Source organism: Cinclus cinclus, chromosome 9 (genome assembly GCF_963662255.1).
Source record: "Cinclus cinclus chromosome 9, bCinCin1.1, whole genome shotgun sequence".
Classification (NCBI taxonomy): Eukaryota; Metazoa; Chordata; class Aves; order Passeriformes; family Cinclidae; genus Cinclus; species Cinclus cinclus.
Genome location: NC_085054.1, coordinates 6,790,968 through 6,813,916, shown reverse-complemented (window position 1 = coordinate 6,813,916; position 22,949 = coordinate 6,790,968). Strand labels below are relative to the sequence as shown.

Genomic DNA, 22,949 nt, shown 5'->3' with positions numbered 1-22,949 from the left:
TGAAAGTCCTTGAACTTCAGATTAGTTCAGATAAAAGGGAACCTGTGCTGCAGCCACAGATTTTATCTTCATAATACAAATACTTGATGAAGTTGTTTTGAAAACCCAAAAGTATTTCTGTATATATGCCCATATACTAAATCCCCCAAAATTTCTAGAATTCTACCTTCCATAGTAGAATAAAGAAGATTAAGTGATACAGAGAAGATGTGGGGATTAACTTCTATGAACCCTTGACTGCATGTGTATATGAATTAATTATTTGCCCTACTGATTCAGGACCATATTTAATCATTATGTTTTGCAAAAAAATACAGTATTTCTGAGGGGGTTGAGTTCATGAAAAAAATTTATTGCAATCTCCTTGTGGTTGAAGGGGACTTCGTTTATTCCTTTTAGGGCTAAATGAGGAAGGGTCCAGGTCATCACATACATAATGCATTAGTGGATTACTTTTTCATTTCTGCCAGGGATTTTTTTTCTGATGCCTAAAAGTGTAATTAGATTAAATGAATATATTACTAATTTCCCTTATAGAAAACAGGAGTTTCTTCTAGCTTCTCTCTAAAAATTGTTTGTGGAAGGAAGCTAGTTGTGACTGCATAGGGATCTAACACATGCACAAGTGTTCTGCTCTTCTGCTGTGAATTAATGTTAAGCTTCTTTGTGGTGATGGTACAGTGGCAAGAATAATACTGTACTCCTTTGGAAGTAAACTAGAGAGGGATGATTATAAAGTAAGATTAACCATTGGTAAAATGTGCTGGGTACTTCAGGGAGGAAAGTATGTACAGAGCTCCTGGCAGCAAAATGTGCTCTGACCAATATCATGCACATTATGCTGCCAAAGGGAGAGTGATTCTGAAGGAATGGGACCAACTGAAGTAGCTCTACTGATGTATTGCTACACTTGCAAAGGATTCATCTGTTCATTACAATTTCATGAAACTGAGGGCTTGCTCAGAAGAGTTATTATTTCATAAACAACTTCTTATTTAGCTCTGCTATTTATGGTTTTGATTCTACATCTAGAGCATGCGAGAGACAGAATGTTTCTAACTCCTTTCCTTTCAACATTTTAACCAAGCAGCTGATCAATGTCTTCTGCCTTGCTATTAAATGGATTTTGAAAAATTCTTCAAATCATATAAGTCTCATATGCCAATTTAATTCTTTGAATTTGCCCTCAGCTGGGAATTCTGCAGGCAACTGTGATTCTGTTGTGTTAAACACTTACTTGAAGTGTTTCATCCATCATCATTTCTAGTCCTTTTCTGATGCAATGTAGTTTGTGCTTTGTCTTTCTTGAAAACTGAATGGCTGTTAAATTATCCATTCATCTTCTTTCAGATTTGCTGTACAATTTGAGTTCCCTCTATTGGCTGTCTCTTCTACCTTATCTGCCAACTTTTCAATCTGCTTCCTCAGATCTTTATATATGTTTCCATACATGACTGCCATGTCCTTCACAACACATTGGGCAGATAATTCTAAGTAAAACAGCAACAGAAATGTTAATATTATGAGTGATTCAATTTTTCTCACAGATTAGGGTGAAAGCCTTCAATGAAGCTTAGCTTCACTGAAGTCAATGGGAAATGTTTGTTTTTCTGTCTTCTCCCAAAGACCTTTGTTGATGAACTGCCCTTTCAGCTGAGACAATTTTGGCATATGATGACTAAGAAGTAAGTTGAAGTACTCTTGTCTAAAAGAAAAAAGTACTCCTTTCTACTGCCTCTTCTAAACATTTTAGAGAAACTTGTAAATTCTTAAATTTTTTGATTGTAATACAGTGTTGCATCAATAATCTCACCAAATTACAAAAATCAGCAAAAATAATATTCTAATTTTCAAAGGTGAAATGAAACCCTCCCTGTTCTAAGGAAGCAGAAAAAGAGGATCAGGATCCTTGCACCTTTTGTAAAAACATGTTCATGATAGTCACAGACAAAAAAAACCCCTTTGCTCTGAATCCACCAAAACTATACTTTCCCATATTATAGTGTGAAATAGTGACAGACTAGATGGAAATTGCAAATAAAATAATTTTTTCTTCTTTTCCTGGTTTTTCTTTCTTGTATAGCTCTTCTTAACCTTTTCTGTTAGACAGAAAGTAGCAGACAAAAGCTTCTCTGATTAAGGGCAATAGGTAAGGAAAATAATTTGGTAATGCTTATTCCATTACTGGAAGTTTTAATACAGGGATGGTATCCAGAGTTTTCTGAAAGTTCCAGAGAATTCGTTCTGGGTGGCCTCATTTAAATTCATCATTAGTAGACAAGAAACAAAGCAAGAAAAGTGCTGAACCTTTTTAACTTCCTGCTTCAAGGCTACAGAGAGATCCTTCTACTGTGCCAAAAATCTTTTCTTTGGGCTAAACCCTTATTCCTAACATAATCCTTAGCTACCAACTTCCCCCAGCCTTGGGATTTGGCCTGATTAAGTTTCTTCTGAAGCAAATTTCTTACAAACACAGCAGAATATGTTGCACCTGCTCTTCCTTGGATAATATTACCCACTGGATTTCAACAGAGAGGGTGACTAATTTGATCTGCCAACATCTGTTTGATCTGCCTCGGTCCCTGGTATCATGAACTGCATCCTAGGCTGATGTGCCTTACTAGTCCTTGTCAGCCAGGTGCTCTCAGGAAGCATAAATGATTTATCTCTCACTCTCCATGTCCAAATCAGAAATAAACCCTGCCAAAAGTGTGCATCTTTTCGGTATTCTTTAGGATCTATTGAAAACTATTCTCCTCTTCCTTCAACATGGTACAAAGGAAAAGCTGGCTTCAATGAGAATCACAGACAAATTGCTTCCATTGATCAAACTGCTTCCATTGAACAGATTTTTCCAAACAGCTTAGTCCTGATTATTTTTGTTTTGTTTTTGTTTTTTATTCCCATTAAAACACTCAACAACTTATGAACATATTTCGTGGACTGTCTATATATGTGCATAGTGAACAGCTAGTGAATTCCCTGCCTCCTGACTAGTTGCTAACTTAAAATATAAGAGCAATGCCCTGACTTTTATATCAAAAATCCCAGGTATGGGTGAATGGTGGAAAAGCATTTCCAAAATGTTCACAGAGATAAAGTCTTCTTGATTAAGTAATTTTAGAAGTTTTTCGGTTCTAATTGTATAGAAGTCATTGTTTTGGCTGCATCCAGTGACTCTTGGGTAAGGACTAAGCTATGCCATGCAGTCCATTTTAGACAGGCAGGGCTTCTCAAAGGAGTGCTGCAAACCCTAAATTTCTTATACAATATTTCATCATGCAAAATTGTAAGTGAAAGACAGAAGGAAAGGGATAGTGGTAACTGAGGAAGTGCTGCATCAGGATATAGCAGCGTACGCATGATTATTGAAGGCCTTTTTAATGTTCTCTTCAAAGGAGAAGTTAATCTCCTGTCCAATGATATATACATAATTTCAATATATATATATATAATTTCAATATATAAAGTATATACCTTTAGAAAAAAAATCATGATATGTGTATGCACTTCCAACTCAAGTGTCAAAGTCAGCTCTTGGACCAGAGAAGTTAAAACACAGAAAGCCATGACTGTTTAAGATTCCTATGTATCTTTTCTGTGCTTTGTAGAGGCGTTACCATTTATGACAACACGTGTATTTAATCTCAGTTTTCAAGCAGAATAGAAGCTTTTGCAGCTACATTATCATGGACAACAAATGGATTTAATTACAAGGCCAGACATTATCTTCTGTAGGAAGGTAGGCATATCAGAACTCTTGGAGTTGCAGACAGAGCAATTACATTTCTTTCTAAGTACTTCAAACAGTGTGATAAAGAAGGAATCTGTCCCTCCACATTCCATTTAAAGTATTTAAAATACTTGCTAGGCCGAATGTTTCTACTCTTCCCAGGTTCCCCCTAGAATCCTGGATGCAGTAATGCAAATTCAATTCTGTAGATACTATTATATGCTTGACATTCTCAATACCCAAGAAAAATCTTGAATAGGTCTAAAAATAGCACTAAAATGGAGCAGTTCAAGGGAGCACCAAGGTAGAGGTGAGCAGGGCAATCTCAGGCACGCATAAGTTGTAAAAGCCATGAGCTTCTTTATCTTCCACAAAGACATCTCTCTTAAATTTAAATAGCTGCTGTCATTGTCACTGACTACCTGACTATGTATTTATCTGCCCAGAAGCAGAGTGCATGGCCTTTGGCCCTGCTATTCATAGCGTTACTGTCTCTGCCTAACAATGCCCTGAACAGAGCTGGGTTTCTGTTAGCATCTTTTGTTTGATGTGAATCGCTGAAGCTTTGATGTCGTTTGTGAGAAATATAATGATTTCAAAGAATAAGATCTTCACTTTCCCACTCTATGTGCTCCCCACAGAGAAATCTAATCTGAGTTGGGAAAAATCTGTGACCAATCCTGTTTTAGGTAGGCACAAATGACAGAGTCCAGAAGAGAAATCTGTTAGTGTTGAAACTCTTAGCATATCTTTACTGATGGGTCAGAGAGGTAATTTGTCTTAATGATCAAAATTCTGTTTCCTGTTACACAAACATTTATAAATAGGTAAGGAATACTTTCTCTGTGATAGCCAACACAACAGTCAGCAAAGCCATAGTGTTTTATTTTCAGTGCTTCAAATTTTCTGCTTTAGTTGCATGTGCCTCCTTTTTATAGGGTATTCTAACAAAACAAGGGATTGATTTTATACTGAAGCTTCATTAGTAGGTTTGAAATATTCTACAGTTTCAAAAAAGTGCATTTTTCTTTAGAAATTATTATTCTAATAAGCTTGTTTCTTGTCTCTACTGATAAATGCTTTTCTTACTGTCAGTTTTGAATGAAGAGCAAATGTGATGCAGTAAAGTGTAACTAAAGCCCCTAAAATCTGAGATTCAGTGTAAATGGATTGCTGTTCTGCTACTCAAGACAAAAGCTCAACTGTTACATAAAAATACTCTGATCTGGGATCACTACAGTAACCAAAAAAGTAAATAATAAAATTATAATGTCCTAAGTGTAATAAAATGGAATGAAAAAAAATGTGATGCTTTTATCTTCACAGACCTTTGATCCACAGTGTGAAGGAAATGGATTTGATTACTAAGATATGAAATTGGAGGTGACTTGATTCCTACATTGAGCAGCAGACAGGGGAGAGAGCAAGGGAGCAGAGCTATGGCTGACCTTGTGCCAGGAGCAGTCAGGTTTACAGAGCAAGCACAGAGGTTTTGGATTTAGACACTTGGATATGGCAAAACTATGCATAATTCCAGACATTAATTATTTTTATATATAGCTATATCCACCTTCAGTCTTTACAGTAGCTCGTGGTGTAGTACATTTTGTATATCACTGACCTTCTTCTGAGTGGCATGGGCATTCCAAGGGGCAGTCACACAGGACTGCTAATAGAAGTTGCATAGAATAGATCCTCTTGATTTGCTAGTCACTTGTAAACCTTCTCACTAAAAGGGGCCAAACTCAGGGACAGTCCTAGCCAGGTAAGCAGAGGGATGTGATCCATGTTCCCCAATAAAAGAGACTTCATTACTCTTTACTTGGGGGAACTACTGCACCTCCAAGTGAGCTACCTTCAGGAAATGCAGAAAGCAGAACAGATAGAGCCACATCTCCACAAAAGAGGTTTCAGAACTGAGGAAAATGAGAAGTCTAAAAAAGCCGTAACTAAAATGTGCTGCAAAGTTTATATATTGTTTTTAGTATGAACCTCTCCTCACAGGCACTCTGGTGTAGCCTAGTTCATTAGCTTGCACTGCAGACAGGATACAGTTTGTTCTGGTACTGTGAGAGGCACGGCATGATATCAGACCACTTCTGGAAGTTTGGGCTGTGAAGTTCCTTCAGTACTGCATACTTCAGATGTCCTCAGCTACCAGAAATAGCCTGCTCTTGGGAATTACTTTGAGCAAAGACAATTTTAGGTAGCTCTGCAGATCTTAACTAGACGTTATGGGAGCTGCCAGCATTCAGTGGTTCCTAGGATCATCTCTGCCCTGTGTGTGTGTGTGTAATAACACAGAACACAGCATTAGGTCCTGTTCTAGCAACTGCATTGGTAGGGACTGGCACTTTCCCCACAGCATTCCTTTTGGGGCTCTGGATGCTATAGAATCCCATGTGGATTCAGGATTTCTAGTCACTAGCATGGAAAAAAAATAAATACAAAAGCCTTGATTTTGTTCTAAGGTTTAATGTTGTAATTTTGGTATGAAAATAAGTGTCAAATGTTTGTGGGTTTTTTCAAACATAGTTTTTCTACGTCCTGTGGTAGTGAGCTGTAGGTGTATCACTAATATTTTACTGATTTATCAGCTGCCACTGCATCTCTCTATATTGCATTTGTAATGAAATAACCTGTTCTCTCCCTACATGCAGTTCCTACAATGTACTACAATGGCAAGAGTTTTAAAGAATATAAAAACCCACCAACCCAAAATCTAGGATATGGCCAGAGTTGTAGTGTTCAGCCAGCCCTCAACAGTGGATTTACAATGCCTGAATGCTCTTCTGATGGGATATGTGTATTGAAGTTTGATTAAGCTGGATATGAAAATTAAAACTTGGCTCCACACTGAAGAGAGAATCTCCTGCAGTGTGATACTATGGCATCAAGTTTTCTGTTTACCCCTAAGGCTGGTGCTGCTATGACTTCCAGGTTTGATGGTGTCTCTTTTTTAAGTTGTTGAGCAGCAGGCTAATGGCTGCACAGCATGATGCAAACACAGTGGAAAGCAGGGAAATCAGATGTGAATATATTCCCCAGAGATCTCCTGCTAAGATGGAGCTAACTAACCAGAGCTTTAGTGCTCAGATGTACTTTCCTCATGCAGAGGACGGGCTGATTATCAGCTCTTCCTGCTTTACTGTACATTTTTGGATTACAGATGCTATTAGAAATAATGAATTCTGGCATAATATGCATTCTAGTGTAATATGAGCTATTTTATTGGAAGGAACATTATTTTTAAAGAGTGTCTGTCCAAGATGAGTGTTCATCATCCCTCCCACATATTGTCCAAAATGATCTTGGTCTTTTAAACAGTATAGGTGTATATTCTTCCGTGCTTGCTTTGCTTTAATTGCTTGAAAGTGGTAGCTGTAGTTTACTTCATCAGGACAAAGACTGACAGAAAGGGACAGGATCTCTTGGCAAAGCAGCAGCCTGGATTACCGCTTACACAAGTGTCTGCTCTCTGCATCACATAACAGGAATTGCCATTGCTGCTGGGTAGTCATTTCATTATTTCCACAGTGGCAGCCTCAGATGCCACAAGGTATAGAGGGGAGAGGGCACGTTTCCTTCTTAGGGGCCTTTTTATGTCCTTATTGTATGGTATTGGTTTTATATCTGGTCTAGAAAATGAAAGGAACTGCCAATCCATCTTTGTTTGTGTGTCAGGAAGCTACGTTCAGGCACAAGTTGATAATTTTAATGTTAACATGGGAGTTGTTATTGCTGTGTATCATCACTGAACCGTTCATTGCTTTGAGGTCTTAGGCAGTTTAGGGTGCAGTGGGAGAATTTGTTGCAGTTCCCCAAAGATGCTGGATGAGAACATCCTCCTGTTTTCTCAGATATCAGTGGCCAGTCAGTCTTTGGTGGTGCAAGGCAGGCTGTGTGGCTTCAGTCAAATCCTGAAGCTGTTTAATCCAAAAAAGGCAGAAGCATTGTTCTGATAGGAAAACATCCTTTGTGAAATGGTGGTCAAGCATTGGAATAGGCTGCCCAGCAAAGCGGTGGAATCACCATCCCTGGAAGCATTCAAAAAACCTGGCAGTGTCAGATTAATGGCTGGATAGTAGAGGTCTTTTCCTACCTTTGTGATTCTGTGCTTATCTCCAGTCTTAATAAAGAAGTACTTGGGTGTTTACACACCATGTGCCAAGCACCCAGGCAGTCTGTGTAGAAGCACCATTAAAAGAATAAACTCTGAGTTAAACAGCACAGGTTAAACAACAAATTGTTGGTCACTGACCTTACAGATTTGGCCTAGAGTGCCCCTTAGCAGTTTGGGAAGGTGACAGAAGGAAGTGCAAAGGCTCAGCCTTGAGCTTCTCTTTGGGTCACCCAGATTTGGACAAGTTTGACAGCACCTACTGAGACTGTCCCTCTGGCACATCTCTGTACAGCACTCCATACCTCACCATGATGAGAATCAGTTTGTCTCAAACATAATAAAGTAAACAATTGCCCTATCAGCTTTTATAACTTAGAGAGGAATTATGTTTACAGACATTGCCACCTTCAGGGAATCTGAAGATTTCTGCATGGAATTCAGACTTTTGGGAAAGTCAAAATAAGATAAGAGTTCAAACAGCCTTCAAGGTTGCTCTTAAAGCTAGCTCTTTTTCCCTAGAGAGACAAGAATAATCTTCTCTGCACTCTACAGGAGCAGTAAATAAAAATTACCTCATACAATGGCATGCAGATACTATCAATCCACTCAAGCTGCAACCTGGGTAGTTCATGTTTCCTGTTCCGATCAAAAATGGCCTGAATTAAGAAGGAAACAAAATTGCCATGCTTTAATTACACTGGAGTATTTTACAGATACATCATCCAGCACTTTGCAGCTATGGTCAAATTATCACAACCAGAACACTTTGTAAACCACAATCAATCTTTGCAGCTGTCTTTCTACTGCTTTTCCTGGCATGAAAAATAAACTGTTTATTTTCAATTCTGTTTTGAAACTTTTAGGCTGAGTGTGTTTGTGTTTTGGAATACTATGGTGTAAAATAAATGCTGCACAGTTGGAGTTGAACTGGTAAATAACCTCCTGTAGGAATGTAGATACTTTGAGTAGAATTTTCTCTTTTCTCACATGGGGTTTTCCAGCTCAGCCAAACAGTGGTGGATCTGGGCTGGCTCTCTCTCCCTCCCAGTTATTCTAAAGAATAACTTAGGGTAACTTTCTGTTACCCTTCTCCTGTTGCCTCCAGGTAATTGCTGCTCAACAAGTTGAGTTTTTAACCTGGATAAGGCTTTCTCTTGTAATTGTTCAGTGAAAATCTTTATGGAACTTTCCTAGTTCTTGTTTGACACTTTGTATCCTCAGCCTATATTCCAGTCAATTCCAATTTATCCCTTCAATCACAGTACTACATTTACATGTGTACTTACAGAAATGCATTTCAAATAACACAGATATACAGCTGTGACATAAAATAAATCTGACAGTTTTGATTTCCATAGGTAGCTGTAATTTTTTTAGTTCAATTCTGTGTCTTAAACCCAACACCTGCTGCTTAGAAAATTCACCGATAGGATAACCTTAGGAACAGATACAGAAAAGGGGTAGAAGGGCTCAGTGCAAAAGTGACTGTGTTGACTGGAAAGCTTTTATATGTGGTTATAAATGAATATCCTTACTGGACGGAGCTTTTATTTGTTCTAAGGTTTCTCTTTATGTACAAGATACAGTTAATTTTTCTGAATGAGCCCAACAATATCTTCTTACTCTATTCAAGGTAGTAACTATTTCAGAAGTGATAAAAACTTACTGAAGGGGTGAGTTTGAGTTCAGATCTCTCTCTGTCTCCTTGTTCAAAGAACTCACTGGTTACCAGCTCAGCTGCCTAAAATCAAAATAATGAAAAAGATTAGAGTTCTTGTTACATATTTTTTAGGATAATGAGTTTTTGCTCAGACCATGACTTCAGCCTGTGCTTAAAGAAGTGAATAACCTCACAGGACATCAGGCATGTGTTCATACAGTTTTTGGGACTGGGTCTACACGGGCTATAATATATGGCTGTAGACAGCCACAGTCAGGCACATGGACTTACCCCTTTTGGTAGGGATTTGACTTGGGGAGTGAATTACATTGCAATGCCAAGCTAGCACTCAATATAGTTATAAGACACTTACTCAAGAGCTGAGACCAAACCAGAAAATGATAGCTTTTTGTTGGCATCCACTATTACGTTTATGAAAATGTTTATTAAAATGTTCTGTAAAACATGCAAGAGCTCTCTGGTTATTGCCCTATAATAACAACTTTGCATATTGAAGAAACTTAATTAACCAATACCTCCTGTTGTTTTAATCTAAAGTGAATTCATAAAGGGTTTTCTCCCCCACTATGCTTTACTTTCTTTCCCGGTGACTGTCATCACTATAGGATCTGGATATCTAAGTATGAACTTAGATTGTGATGATCATCTTGATTTAAAATCAAGAAATGGTTGGAAGTTAGAATGCATCTCTCTGACTTCTGTGAATGAAGATGTTCTATTTCCTACAGAGGGTTGTGCTTCTTAGAAGAAGACAAGACTTTAAAATAAATACAGTTATGGAAACCAGAAGAGTTTTAGGAAGTCAAACAGTAAGCAGTTCTGATGTAGTACTGTACTCTTACCATATGTGAGGCTTTGAGTGTAAGCACATCCAACATTTTGAGATGCAAAAAAACTGGAAGCCTATCTACTGAAGAGGCATTCACATTCTAAAGCTTCTGCCATTGCAGAGTATTGTTTTTAAGCTAGGAATTATTTCATAATGCCAAGGCATGAGAGGGTAAACTAAGCAGAGAACCTGTACTTCATAAAATCTCAAAACTTGCTGTAGCAACTGCATGGTAGATAATGTTCACAAATGCTAAGCTTGTTGTAACTGAAATAAGGAGTACCAAAATAATTTGGAAGTAGGTGAAGTGATGTTATAAAGTACTCTTAAATCCTAAGACAGGCTATCATAGTTTGGAATTTTATAATGTATGTAATACAGTGCATTAATAAAATTCTGGATCATATTTCAGATAAAGGAATAATTTAACAATTTATCAACAATTAAGGGTTTGTTAAGCATGTTGTATAAAACTAATCAAGAGACAGTATCATCACTGTCCCTCAGCACTATTCTGATTCTGTTCTTCTTATGTCCCTTTCTTTCTTCCTTTATCTGTTTCAGTCTTCTCTTCCTGAATTTTTCTGTCTTGCATGTGGTCTTTACTCCCTTTTTTTCCAATAGGTTTAATTTTTTTTCTTGTGGCAATAGTTAAGGTTCAACTATTTCCTGTTTTGCCTCTCTGGACTTATTAGCACTTCTGCTCAAACAGGTAATATTTTAAGAAATCCCAGACTGGATTTTTCAGTATAAAGTAAACCTGTATAACTAAGCTGCAGGGGACTTTTTACCTGTAGACCCCAAAAGTGATAAGCATAAAAACCCCCAGTTTGCCAGAGACTCCAACACAAATTCAGCAGCATAGCACAGAGATTCACAACTAGGAAAGCAGACCCTACCTGACACTTGGCTGTCAATGAAATTCAGAAGCTAAGTGGGTTAAGGAGGAAAAATGAGCAGGGATTGCACACACTGCAGCATTGGCCAGGTGGCACTGAAAAATCTTGTTACTTAATTTCCCACTGCGGGATAGAGGGGGCTTTCCTGATTTCCATGTGAGGTGGCCATATTCTGGCCAAGTAGAGCAACAGCCTTGGAAGAACTTTTGTCACAGTCTGCTGATAAAGCAAAAATGACTCACCTGGCAAAACTGAAAGCTGAGGTGAAGCTCTCTCCCCATAAATGTTTTTTTTTTTTTAATTAATCTGATGTGCATGTAACTTCTGTAGATCCCTTTCAGCTTCTATTACTTCTTTTTCCAAGGAATGGGGGTGCTACTGCACCACTACTTATCTGGCCTAGCTTTCTCTTTTTCATCCCATCTGAATAACCATTACTTGCTGTTACACCAAACTTCCTCCAGCTGTGTACCCAAACCCAGCTGCACTGGTATATTTTCAATTTGCTTCTTGATGCTGTCAATTCCTCCAAAACCTGACACAGTCTGTCTTCTACTGGCTTGTTCTGGGCTTCAGTGAAGGACAGAGAATGATTAGCATGGATACTGGAAATATTAAGGATGGTTTCTGGGTAGAGAAGTATGTCTAGAAGAGGGAATATCATGGGGCAAAGGACATGAGGTTTGGGACAAGTTGCTTTCTTATATTGTACCTGTTTGCGAATGCTGGATCCATTTTTATGTGTATTTCTAAAGAAATACTCTGCTTCAGATTAGTAGTTCTACTCAGCAGCAGAACCATGAATTTTTCTTTGTTGGTTTCTAGGTACAGGATGTTAAAGAAAGCCCTATACTACACTTGGAGTTTTGCAACATCCTTAAGAAAACATTTATCACATATACTGAAGATTTTATGCTAATGTTGATTTGCAGATAATCTGTTGGTATTTTTTATTTAGGGAAAACTGCCACTGCAAAGGAAAACCATGGGATGAAACAAATAAATGTAGATATATGTGGCTAAATGCCTTTTTTGTATAATCCATCCATTTTTGGATATGGATTAAAAATGTTAGTAAGTGGAGAGGTTGTAAAGCCAGATGTACACAAGCAGCATGTGTACAGGGAAAGATTATGCAATAAACCATTTTTTGCAGAAACCCCCTGCTATTTTTTTATAGCATTAATACTGCTGTAAATTGATTCCAGTTTTGGTCCCTTGTAAGCCAGGGCCCTGGGAATATTGTCCTACCAGTCCCGCCTCCTCCCAGCCCCGCTATTAATCATGACTTGCCTGTCTTGAAATCTCCCACGGTTTGGTCACAGCTCCAAGGTCACAGGCTGTCATTAGCATTGATCTGAAAAACAGAAATGAACAATACAAGCTGAATCAACCTTTGTTGAATTTCTAAACAACTCTGCTCTGGATGCATAAATAAATAATACGTATATAAAATGTCAGCCCTGGCACCTTCTTTTCCTCTAGAAAAGAATGACATGTTTGAAATCTTAGCCATCAGCATGGCTTTTACATTACAATTGTGCCTCAGAAACCTAGTGTGCTGCAGGTCATAAGATGATGAATTTTGGTATTGTGCATTGCACACTAGAAAAGAAATGATATTGCAAGGGAGTAACTGCTAATTTTGCAATACTTCTAACACTACTTACATTAATACCTGTAATATATTAGAAAGCATGTGCTTCACATGATATAAGTAAGGGTATTATTACATAATAACACCTGCAACTGGATTAATTTATATGCCTATTTGTAAGTGACTGCTGTAGCAAGAGAGCCTATAATCACAGGAGGCATCCTAGACACTGTTTAAGCAGTTTCTACTGCTCATCTACAATAAAAATTGAAGATTTACTATGAGCTATACGGTTCCACTGTAGTTTAATACCTAGCTACAACCATGTTTTATATGCATTAGGAGAAAGAAACCATTCAGCTGTAGAAAGCGTTTATGTACAGTACATGATGCAGATAAAAGTCTAAGAAAGTTTAAATGAAGAACAAGGGCACTGAAAATGAAGCATCAAATATATTGCCTGAATCTAAAATTAGGAATGTGTGAAATGGTATGGAAAATAGAAAATGGCCAATATTTTGTCAAAAGACCAAAAGATAACAGAATTTTAATGAAATTTCAGATAAAATGAGACACAATCAGGCATGCATATGCAAATACACACACTTTATTGTCTGCAAAGTGTGACCTACTCAAACCACCCACAATGCCCGAGGTTTTCAATAAGATGCACGCTCAGGGCATTCTTGAGGGCTGGAAGAGTACTCCATATATGAACAGGTACAGACTGGAAGAGCAGAGGAGTTCATGGCCAGTGAAAAAAGACAGATGAGAGGAAGAAGAATCAGGGAAACAACAGGAAAGATCTTTGTGTAGAGCGGCAGAATATTGATACTTTCTGGAAAAAGCAGAAGGGCTGAACAGGAACTGGTGAGGCTGGGAGAGAGGGAAGAAAACAGGACTGAGTGTGTAGGAGAAACAGAAATGGAGAAGGTGATTGTATTTTTAAAACAAGATACTTTCTCTTTTTATTCTAAGCCTTCAGTCCACAATACATGAAACTCCTTTAACAAATATAGCTACACTTTGAAATAACCAGAAAGCAAGAAAAAACAGTGCTTACCGAAATACTTCTCGGTGGTTTTTTACATTCCAATCATAACCACCTTTACTGACAAGTTCAAAAAATTCGGTCCTTCTCCTGCAAAAAACCAGATTGTCAGAGAAGGAAGCAAGAGACTTCCAGGGCAGCACTGCAGCAGACACTCAGCTCTCTGTGTGATATGGAATCACTGCACCTCATGTATTATTGTTAAAGCCGTTACACTGACAGTCCATTTAAGCGAAACATACTAATTTCCGAACATGTTCTATAAATGTCTGTTATCTGTGTCAGAGTTGCCTAGTAAAAGCAAGATTGGATTTATGGTCTCCACAGATAAGGAAATGAATGGCTTTGAAATGTTCAGTCTTTCACAGAAGTATGAAATGTTCACCCACAGCAGTGGACAGGCAGACAATAGAAACACCCCAGAAACGCACACACACTTCTGTTTTCTTGTCCTTGCAAAATGGTTTTTACTTCTATATCATGAAGGGTTTTTCAGAGCTGTGCAATTCCTGTTATTTCCAGCACAGGAAAGAACACACTTCTGCAAGCACACAGAAAGAAACAGAGACACACAGGAGCTACTGCTGTCTTGAGTGCATTGTTCTTATAGACTGGAAACTAGGTCTGCCTGCTTGGTTCCATGGTTTGTCTTCTCATGCCTTCTTCATGTCCTCAAACAGGGACAAAATGTGAGATGGACAGAACATGTTAATGCTTGATTGTTGCCTTTAAGAATCAAAATTCTGACTCATCATAGTCTGTAATCTTTTACGCACTGAGACTCCAAGCAGCTCTCACTCCTTGCAATGTGACTACAATACATAATAGATCCTGCCCAAGATACAGTAGAAGTTGAGGTACAAAAACTTGGAGCAACTTGTCCCCAGTGACACAACATATGAGCATCAAAGCTGGAAAGCAAATACCTGTGTCCTGAGTGACAGTCCAGTGCCCCTGCTCATATGAGACTGTGCTCTTTGTCAAGAGGAAATGGAGTTAGATTCAACAGGAGAGAGTTTGCAGTCTTGTATTTTCTATCAGTATTTTCTATCGGTACTTTCTATCATTTTCTAGTTTACATCAACTAGACTGAAATTTTGAACAGTGATTATTGACAGTGCAGTCTGATGGCAACCAGAACATGTTTGAACACAAGGAGATGTACACTTCCAGGAACACTCCTTTGCTCAGTGGACAGAATATTATGTGGGGCAGGTTGCAATGTTCTGGTCCCTGGCTGTCATGGTTATATGACCAGTCACTCCTACTGTAAGGCCTTTTTATAATGGATTTCATACAACAGCTAGAAAAGGGCTATAAAAGGGCTGCATGATGGTATCTAATCCTGTACTTTGGGAAATAGAAGATCTCATTTTGAATTATTGGGTATTCTGAGCAATTCATATGTTTCTGGACAAAAAACAGGCAAGAATGTTTAAAGCTGAAAGCTCAGGATAAAAGTCTTCATAAAACTCTTCTGGTTCATGCAGCACCAAAAAAATCAATTATGCAAGTAAGAAAAAATAATCTTGAACTTCAGTTATATCCCTTTTGGACATTATTTCTCTGTATTAAAACTAGAAAAACAACTTGACCACATAGTTTTTCAGCTTAAGGCAGGCAGGGAAGAGAGCTCCATCACATCCTGAACAGGGTCTATCCCAAGGCACTGCCGTGAGCCCTCTGGCTCCTCCAGGGTCTCCAGGATCTCGGCCAGGGGGAGCACATGGAGTTGTGCCAGGGCAGCTGTCCTCTCAGTCCCTGTCACTCATCTCCTCCTTGAGAGCACAAAACATTGCTGCAGCATTTGTTTATGATGAGACAAGTGGACCTGTGGTCCTTGTATCTCACAGAATGGAAGAGACCTTCAAGGTCATCGAGCCCAACTATCAACCCAGCACCACCATAATCACCCCTAAACCATATTCCCCCCTGAGTATCACATCAACTCTTTAATACTTCTAGAGGTGGTGACCCCACCATCTCCCTGGACAAATTATTCCAATGTCTAACCACTTTTTCAGGGATTTTTTTTTTTCTCTAATATCTAATCTAAACTTCCCCTGGTACAACTCTAAACCTTTCACTTGAGACATGGCAGAAAGACAGACAGGATAGAATGCTAATGGACACCAAACAAAAATTTCTAAGGATGGATTATTGTCAAGACTGGGAAGGCAGTGCACTGAAACTGCACATCTGCCAGACTTCCTCCCCCTAAGTCAGCCACAGGCTAGTGCCAGATGCCAGAAGTGCAGTGTGATGGTGACACCACGAATCCTCTGACTACATGCATCCTCCCACACATCCTCGCTCGGATGAGCTTGGTAATAATTAACAATATTTGAAATACAGGACCAAGTTGAAATCTACTTTGAGATATGATTTGCAAACAAAGAAAAGGAAGAAAACTGGGTGAGAGAGATCCTACTGTACTTCTCCCCAATTAAACTTTGTAAGACCTATTCTCATCATGTGATATGAATTGGCATAATTTATCTTCAAAGCAGCAAAGTGTCTGCTTTGTTGCCTCTGTAACTGGGTCTGTAACTAAATACAATATTTCTTAGCATACATATTTAGAAATGCAGAAATGGTGGAAAAAATTCTCAAATGTCATTGATTTTCTATCAATTGCCCAAAGAAATGATCATAGAAGGGACAGAAAATTTATGGGACTGAGCTGTGACTGGTTCCTGGGATTGCTTTGAAGTATAAACATAGGATTTGACTTGCTTTTGGTTGATTCAGACATGTTACACATTAAAGCAAAACTTACTTGGACACTTGAGATATTTCTATTAGTCTTAAAGATACTAAGTATTAGACTAAATCTCTTCAACCATAGCTAAACACTAATTCCTCATATAATATATCCTTATTGGTATTTAATAGGTCATTAGAGTAAGTTCTTTGAATTTTCATTCATCAAATACCAGAAATGCCAATACTTACTCAAAATACAGAGTGAGGTCTGTTGCCAATATCGATTGCTTCAGAAGCTGCATAAGGTCACTGTAGTCCTTAGAGGACAAGTTAGCAAAGATGTTGTGACCCTATAATGAAAGAGATAAAAGAGGTAAAGGGCTAACAATCAATATAGGTTTTTAAAAGGTTTTCTAACTTGTTAGTCTATCATTTCCCTGTAACACAAGCCTTTTCTGATTCATGGCAAAACTATGACAAAATACTAATGTTAATACTGCTGAGATTACATTGAGGCAGAAGAGTTGGCCATTATTATCAAGTACCTGGTATGTTTCTCTGAACTCTGCTGAAATTACAGCCTGTTGAGTAAAGATTTACTCTCTTCTCTGACCCTGCACAGACTCAGTTTATGGTGAAAAACTATGAATACATCTCAATCTCTCATCTTATTAAATGTTTTGGGGAGCTGTGTACTGGAGCTTTTGAGTAGTGATCCTAATAGATTTATCTGTGCTGCTGCTTGCATGTACGCAAACTGCTGTTAGAGCAGTCAAGGGCACTAAATCAGTTTTTCATTCAAAGCAGCCCATTTGCTCACTCTGCCCATTACTGTCTTGTCCAACAGTGTAAACAGCCATTGCCTGTGTAGGTTAAAGAACCACAACTTTATATGCAGTTTAAACACCCTTTGTGGGCCCAACTGGCTGCTTTTAAAGGGATTGTGGATTAAGAATTTGAAAGATGCTCTATGGCCAAAATGAAAGGAAATTAATTATTTGACTGTTGCTATTTGAGACAGGGAAGGTTCTTTTGTAACTGGATTTCTGAAAACAAGAGGGATAGAGATCCTATAATTCCTCTCTGAAATTCTCGAGAAAATGAGATGAAAGAAACAAAATTAATGAAAAACTCTAAATGTAAGCTTAAGAAAATATATTTGTGACAATAGCCACATACATTGACATACATAAATGTATTTCAGGTCTTTTTTTCCTAATCACCTACATAAATGTTGAAGTTCTTTCTAAACAGAGTCTTATGTTGGTGATATTTAGTCCTGTAGTGGTCTCATTCAGTATGCACTGCCATCTACTGCTTAGGAAGATTAAAATGCCCTTAAAACCAAGAATTTTCCAGCAACAGGGTTACTATAATCATGATAGTATGAGGACATATATGAGATAAGGTCTGGGGAGGTGCAGTTCCATGACATCTCCCTGGCAGTGTACACAGAGGTAAAGCCATCACGCTGTTCCCATTTGACTGTGTTCATGAGACATTCCAGATCTCTTCAGGTGTTACTGCAGATCAGGCTGTGGTCTCCAATTGTGCTGCATGAACAGCAGTTTTGCTACTAAATGCATTTTAGTAATGTAAATTAAGAAAATGCCTCTATTGTTCTGAAAGTACTCCATGTCAATCCTTCCACTTTCCTCAGTTATTAAATACATGGTGTATAGTGTTATGTGCAAGCTATTCTGGACAAGAGCCATGTCTTCACAGGTATCTGCAAAGCAATTAATGTACTTTGAACAGCATGATATTACTGATTTTAATTTTAGAAAACAGTGTATTAAATTATGAAAAAATCATAAAAATATTGATTACAGAAAGGCAAGGCTGCCAAAGAAATTAAATTGGTGCAGTAAAGGATGGCTCTGATACTCTGAATATAACACCTGTAGGGAAAGGTAAGCACCTGTTTCAGCTACCTATAAACCACTGAGCAGGATATATGTAAGAAAAATGAGAAAAGCTGACAATATGATTAGGATGTATTCTCCTTGCCCCTTGCTGATAGAGACAGATATAATCTCTGGGCTCTATGATCAGCATTTGTAGTTGTTTAATTTTGTGCTAGTTGTGACCTTTGTGGTAACCAATAAATAACTCCTCAAGGAGAGGGCATTAAAAAGGTACTGTACATGGTATTTCCTTTCTCCAGTTGAAACTGCCCAACAGCTTACAGTGAGATTAATAGTAAAGCTTTTGTACCTCACTTTGGAGAATCATGACAGCATGATTGAAATGGTGGTGCTCCAAAGTAGCAGAGGTGCCATAGAGCTGAGCTAAGGCTGATCCACTCCTGAAACAGAACATGGGAAGTCAACAAATCCTGCTCGCCTGCTTACAAAGCAGGTTTCAGAGACAATTTAGTGACAAAAGCACATAGCCACACTCTACCTCCACTTCAGCAACCTCACTTCAGACAGCTGATGAGGTCAAAATACTAATTTAAATCCAGATACAAAGCATTTATGTTCCAGTCTTTTCTAAATATTGCCAGCTGACTGAAGATTCTTCTGGAACTACTAGAAATTTTGTAATGCACCTTTCCAAGTGCCTTGGCAACAGCAGAGACACAGAAGTGCACAGTAAAGACACACAGTAATATCCTTGAGTTGGGACATGCTGTTCCCCTGCTACCTTTAATTTTTAATTCTTAATAGACATAAACATAAGAGCTTATAATGGGCAACTAAAAACTCTTAAAATAAAACCCCAAAACACAACTGCAAATACTAAGGTAAACAAAACACCACAAGTGAGAGCACTGAATATTAAAAAAAGTAAAGCTTAGCCTATTTTCTCATCACATCTATTGTCTAAACCAAAATCAAATTCAAAATACACAGAGCAGGTGGGTTTTCTATGTTTAAAGGACAAAAATCTACAGAATAATACTATAAAATTGCAAATTGCTGGGAAGTACAGAGAATGGGACTGGATTGTCAGAATGGTCACTGTTCACCAAGTTCCAAAGTAGTTCAGGTAAAGAAAGTACTTCACTTCTGGGACCCAGCCTAAAGTGAGAAGATAGGTTTTCTTTCCAAAGAAATGAGAATAAGAGATTATGCTAGAGACAGAAGGAGTCTCCTGTGGTTTTTATACCATAAAACTGCACCATACTGATACTTAATTATCAGAAGCAACTATATGAGAGAACAGGATGTCCAGGAAACATCATCCTTAGAGAATGTGATGTTGACATATATAACAGAGCCATTTGAGACCACTGTGATATTGCCTCCATCATATACCTCTTGATCTTTCATCATACAGAACAGCAGGATTGGACACTGAAGATAAAATAGGAAAATGTGATGCTTAAATTTATGCCAGGTTAGAGGAATAAATCATAGTTAGCGTTATGAAAACTACAGCTTCTGTTTTCAGGGATGTTTTATACATGTGTGGTAATGTTTGTCTTTCATTAAATGTCTTCAGCAGTTTCTTTATGGAGTCATAAAATGGTAGCCTCCTCTCCGTACTCTGTTGTCAACCAACAAGTATGAGTGATAGCAGTCTAATGCTGAACCCTGTACCTTTAACTCAGCCACCCCTCTGCACTAAAGATACTCTTGTGTAATGGTACAGCAGAGAAGTGGTTAACTTAATCAGAGCCTAAAATGGCTAGGATGTAAATCTTAGATCTCCTTTTTGTAAATTAGGAACATAAACATCAATCAGCTGAGCTCTTCAAGACTCAGCTGCAAAAAGGCATCTAGCAGTGCTTGGTAACCTTTGCACCAGAGCTCTGTCTTTTGAGCACTGCAATTGATTTTCCCTGCTATGGTGATTGAAGATCCAGACAATGTCATTGTTTCATTGAGATTGTATGGCAACACCAATACCTCAGGAAATGGCAGCTTAGTGAACATCAGAAACATCAATTTGAGTGATGGTCACTGAGGCAGCTTGCCCTCAGAATTGTAGCAGCCCACGCATACACACAATTGCAGCAGAGTACTTCTGCAAAAGGCAGGACAAAATAGGCTAATACAGCATCACTCTGCCTTTAAAATATCTCTGGACAAGCATTTGATCGCTCCTCCATCACACTGGAGGATTAGCTGGGAGGTAGAACAGAAAAAGCTACAAATGCACACAGGGATCTGCAGGACAGGAATGCCTTGGGGCCTCATATTCTGATTGCAGAGGAACTGGGGAGTGAGGAAAACAACATGGGATTTGAAGGAATCTCTGTATCTGGCAGCTTTATTTCACAGCTTGGCCAGGATGTTGCTGGGGACATTTTCTGCTGTCCCTCCTATTCTCAGGGAATGCAGAATTTGGAATTAATTTTACCTTAGTCTAAGGAGTTCCCTTCCCTACACAGTAAGAAGTACCACCCTTAAACCTTCTACAAACCTACTTCACTGTGCCAGGGGGCAGCAGCATGGTTTCTGTGAAAGCATTATTTCAGTTTCACTTACTTTCTTTTCTTTGCAATGCTTAACATCATGCACCCCAGTCAGCAAGAACAACCCAGACAGACAATTTAGGTGCTTCCTGGATTGAAAACCAGAATCAATAATAGCTGAGCCTGAAAAGAACAAGTTTTGGCACCACATTTCAGTATGTGGTGTCAGTTCAACAGCCAGCTACAAAGGACAAGCCAGCAATTACTTAAAGGAACAGAGAATGATAAAGATGAATAGTCCCTCACTGCACACAGGAATAAGAGTACTTGGCCTTGGCCTAGAAGGCTTGAAATTAATGCTTCATTCTTTATCCTGGTCACCTTTTGCTCTCCTGTGGAAGAAAACCAAATTAAAATAGTAAGAATTAGAAAGCTTACTTGGCTTGGAAGGCATTGTTGGTTCCCCTGTGGTCAAGGTCGTGACATAAGCATCCCACAATCAAAGCTAAAATTTCAATTTCAGTTAGAATCTCCTGAAATCCTGCGGTCTTAGAGCAGAAAAAAAAAAATAGCAGCTGTAACTATCAGTAGCAAAAGGGATAAGTAATGTTAGTCCATCCAGCAACAGTCAACTTTGTTTTGATACCATGAACGTTTCAGTAAGGAGAAGATAAATGCTTTATTGTCATATTCTATTCCCTGCTGTATGTCAGATGGTTAGCAGAATAGATAATGTCCTTGGAGTGATCTGTTATTATCTCTTTGTTGCATTTCCAGCCTGCCATTTCTCTGCTACCCAGGAGGCACTAAAGGCAAAAAGAGCTGAAAACAAATACCAGTAACTGAAAACTGAGACAGGAACTGGATTTTTCTATCAGAGAAATAAAAACCCAAAATTAAACTGATAACAATTTGAACTTATTATTTGGAGAACTACTTAGAAAGATTTCTTCAATCCTGAGATGACCATTTTAGTCAATCCCTATTGTCAGAGATAGCTGACATGTTAAGTTGGAAGACCTTTAAAAGAACCCAGATAAAATATACTCTGTGGAACTGTGATGAACTATTAGGAGGTTTTTTTTTCATCTGGCACAGTGAAATGAAGTGGCATGATTTAAAGTGGAAATGTCTTAAATGGCATATTTCTGCTGCAGATACCCACTTGAATTTGGGAGAGGTATTTGAAAACAGATGCAATGAAATTCCCTACAAGCAGTTCAGACGTGACTGTGAATGGGGGAGTTAATCCTAGTAACACATTTTTACCACTATGCTCCTCGATTTGGATACTTGTCATAGCAGTCTTCCTGCCTGAACAGACTCATGTCAGAGAAAAAACACTATTTTGTTTTTTCAAGAACACTGCAATTGCTAACCTCAAGCATCCTGAACAAATCCTGACTGGAGGAAGTGCTAGAGCCTCTGTGGGCCACCCTTTTGTCAGTGCTGTGCCTCTTACCCACAAGCAGAAACAACCTGGTTCTTCAGAAGCAGAAAGGCATAATGGCTGTATGGTGACAGGGCTGAGCTGGAAAACTTTAACACTTGTCTTTTCCCAGTGCCAGTCTCCAGTGACACTCCTCAATTAGCCACATGATCTAGTTAGCATGAAAGGAAATTATATACAAGAAATACAAAATACACCTGTATTGGAGGACCAAACCAAGGCTGAACAATAACACCACGTAAGAATTCCCAGATTTCATTGATTTTCAAAGGGGCATAATTTCACCCACTGGATAGAAGAGGGTTTAAGTGATACACTGGGACTTGTTGCCCTTCCCTGGTAGGAACTCACACTCAGAAATGTCAGTCAGTTGCTGCAGTGCTCTGTGAAAGCTCTGTTACTCACCCTAAAGACCATAAATTCTACTTAGAGAAATGCACATTCAAATCTAAGTGTTCTCAGTTTAGACAGTCTGAAATGTGGCCACAGTTAATACTTAGGCAGTACAGGGAGC

The 22,949-nt window shown here is 38.5% G+C and overlaps 1 protein-coding gene across 2 annotated transcripts in view; it reads right to left on the bottom strand.

Moving 5' to 3' along the window:
- The window catches only part of PDE11A (phosphodiesterase 11A), a 106,802-nt gene that overhangs the window by 5,301 nt on the left and 78,552 nt on the right, over positions 1–22,949 (bottom strand). For both annotated transcript variants that reach the window (XM_062498280.1, XM_062498281.1), the window contains 7 exons: positions 21,424–21,533; positions 18,837–18,927; positions 16,869–16,969; positions 13,926–14,003; positions 12,555–12,622; positions 9,523–9,593; positions 8,429–8,512 (listed from right to left, as the gene is read on the bottom strand). In XM_062498280.1, coding sequence (XP_062354264.1) covers positions 8,429–8,512; positions 9,523–9,593; positions 12,555–12,622; positions 13,926–14,003; positions 16,869–16,969; positions 18,837–18,927; positions 21,424–21,533 — 603 coding nt within the window. The remainder of the gene's footprint in view (positions 1–8,428; positions 8,513–9,522; positions 9,594–12,554; positions 12,623–13,925; positions 14,004–16,868; positions 16,970–18,836; positions 18,928–21,423; positions 21,534–22,949) is intronic.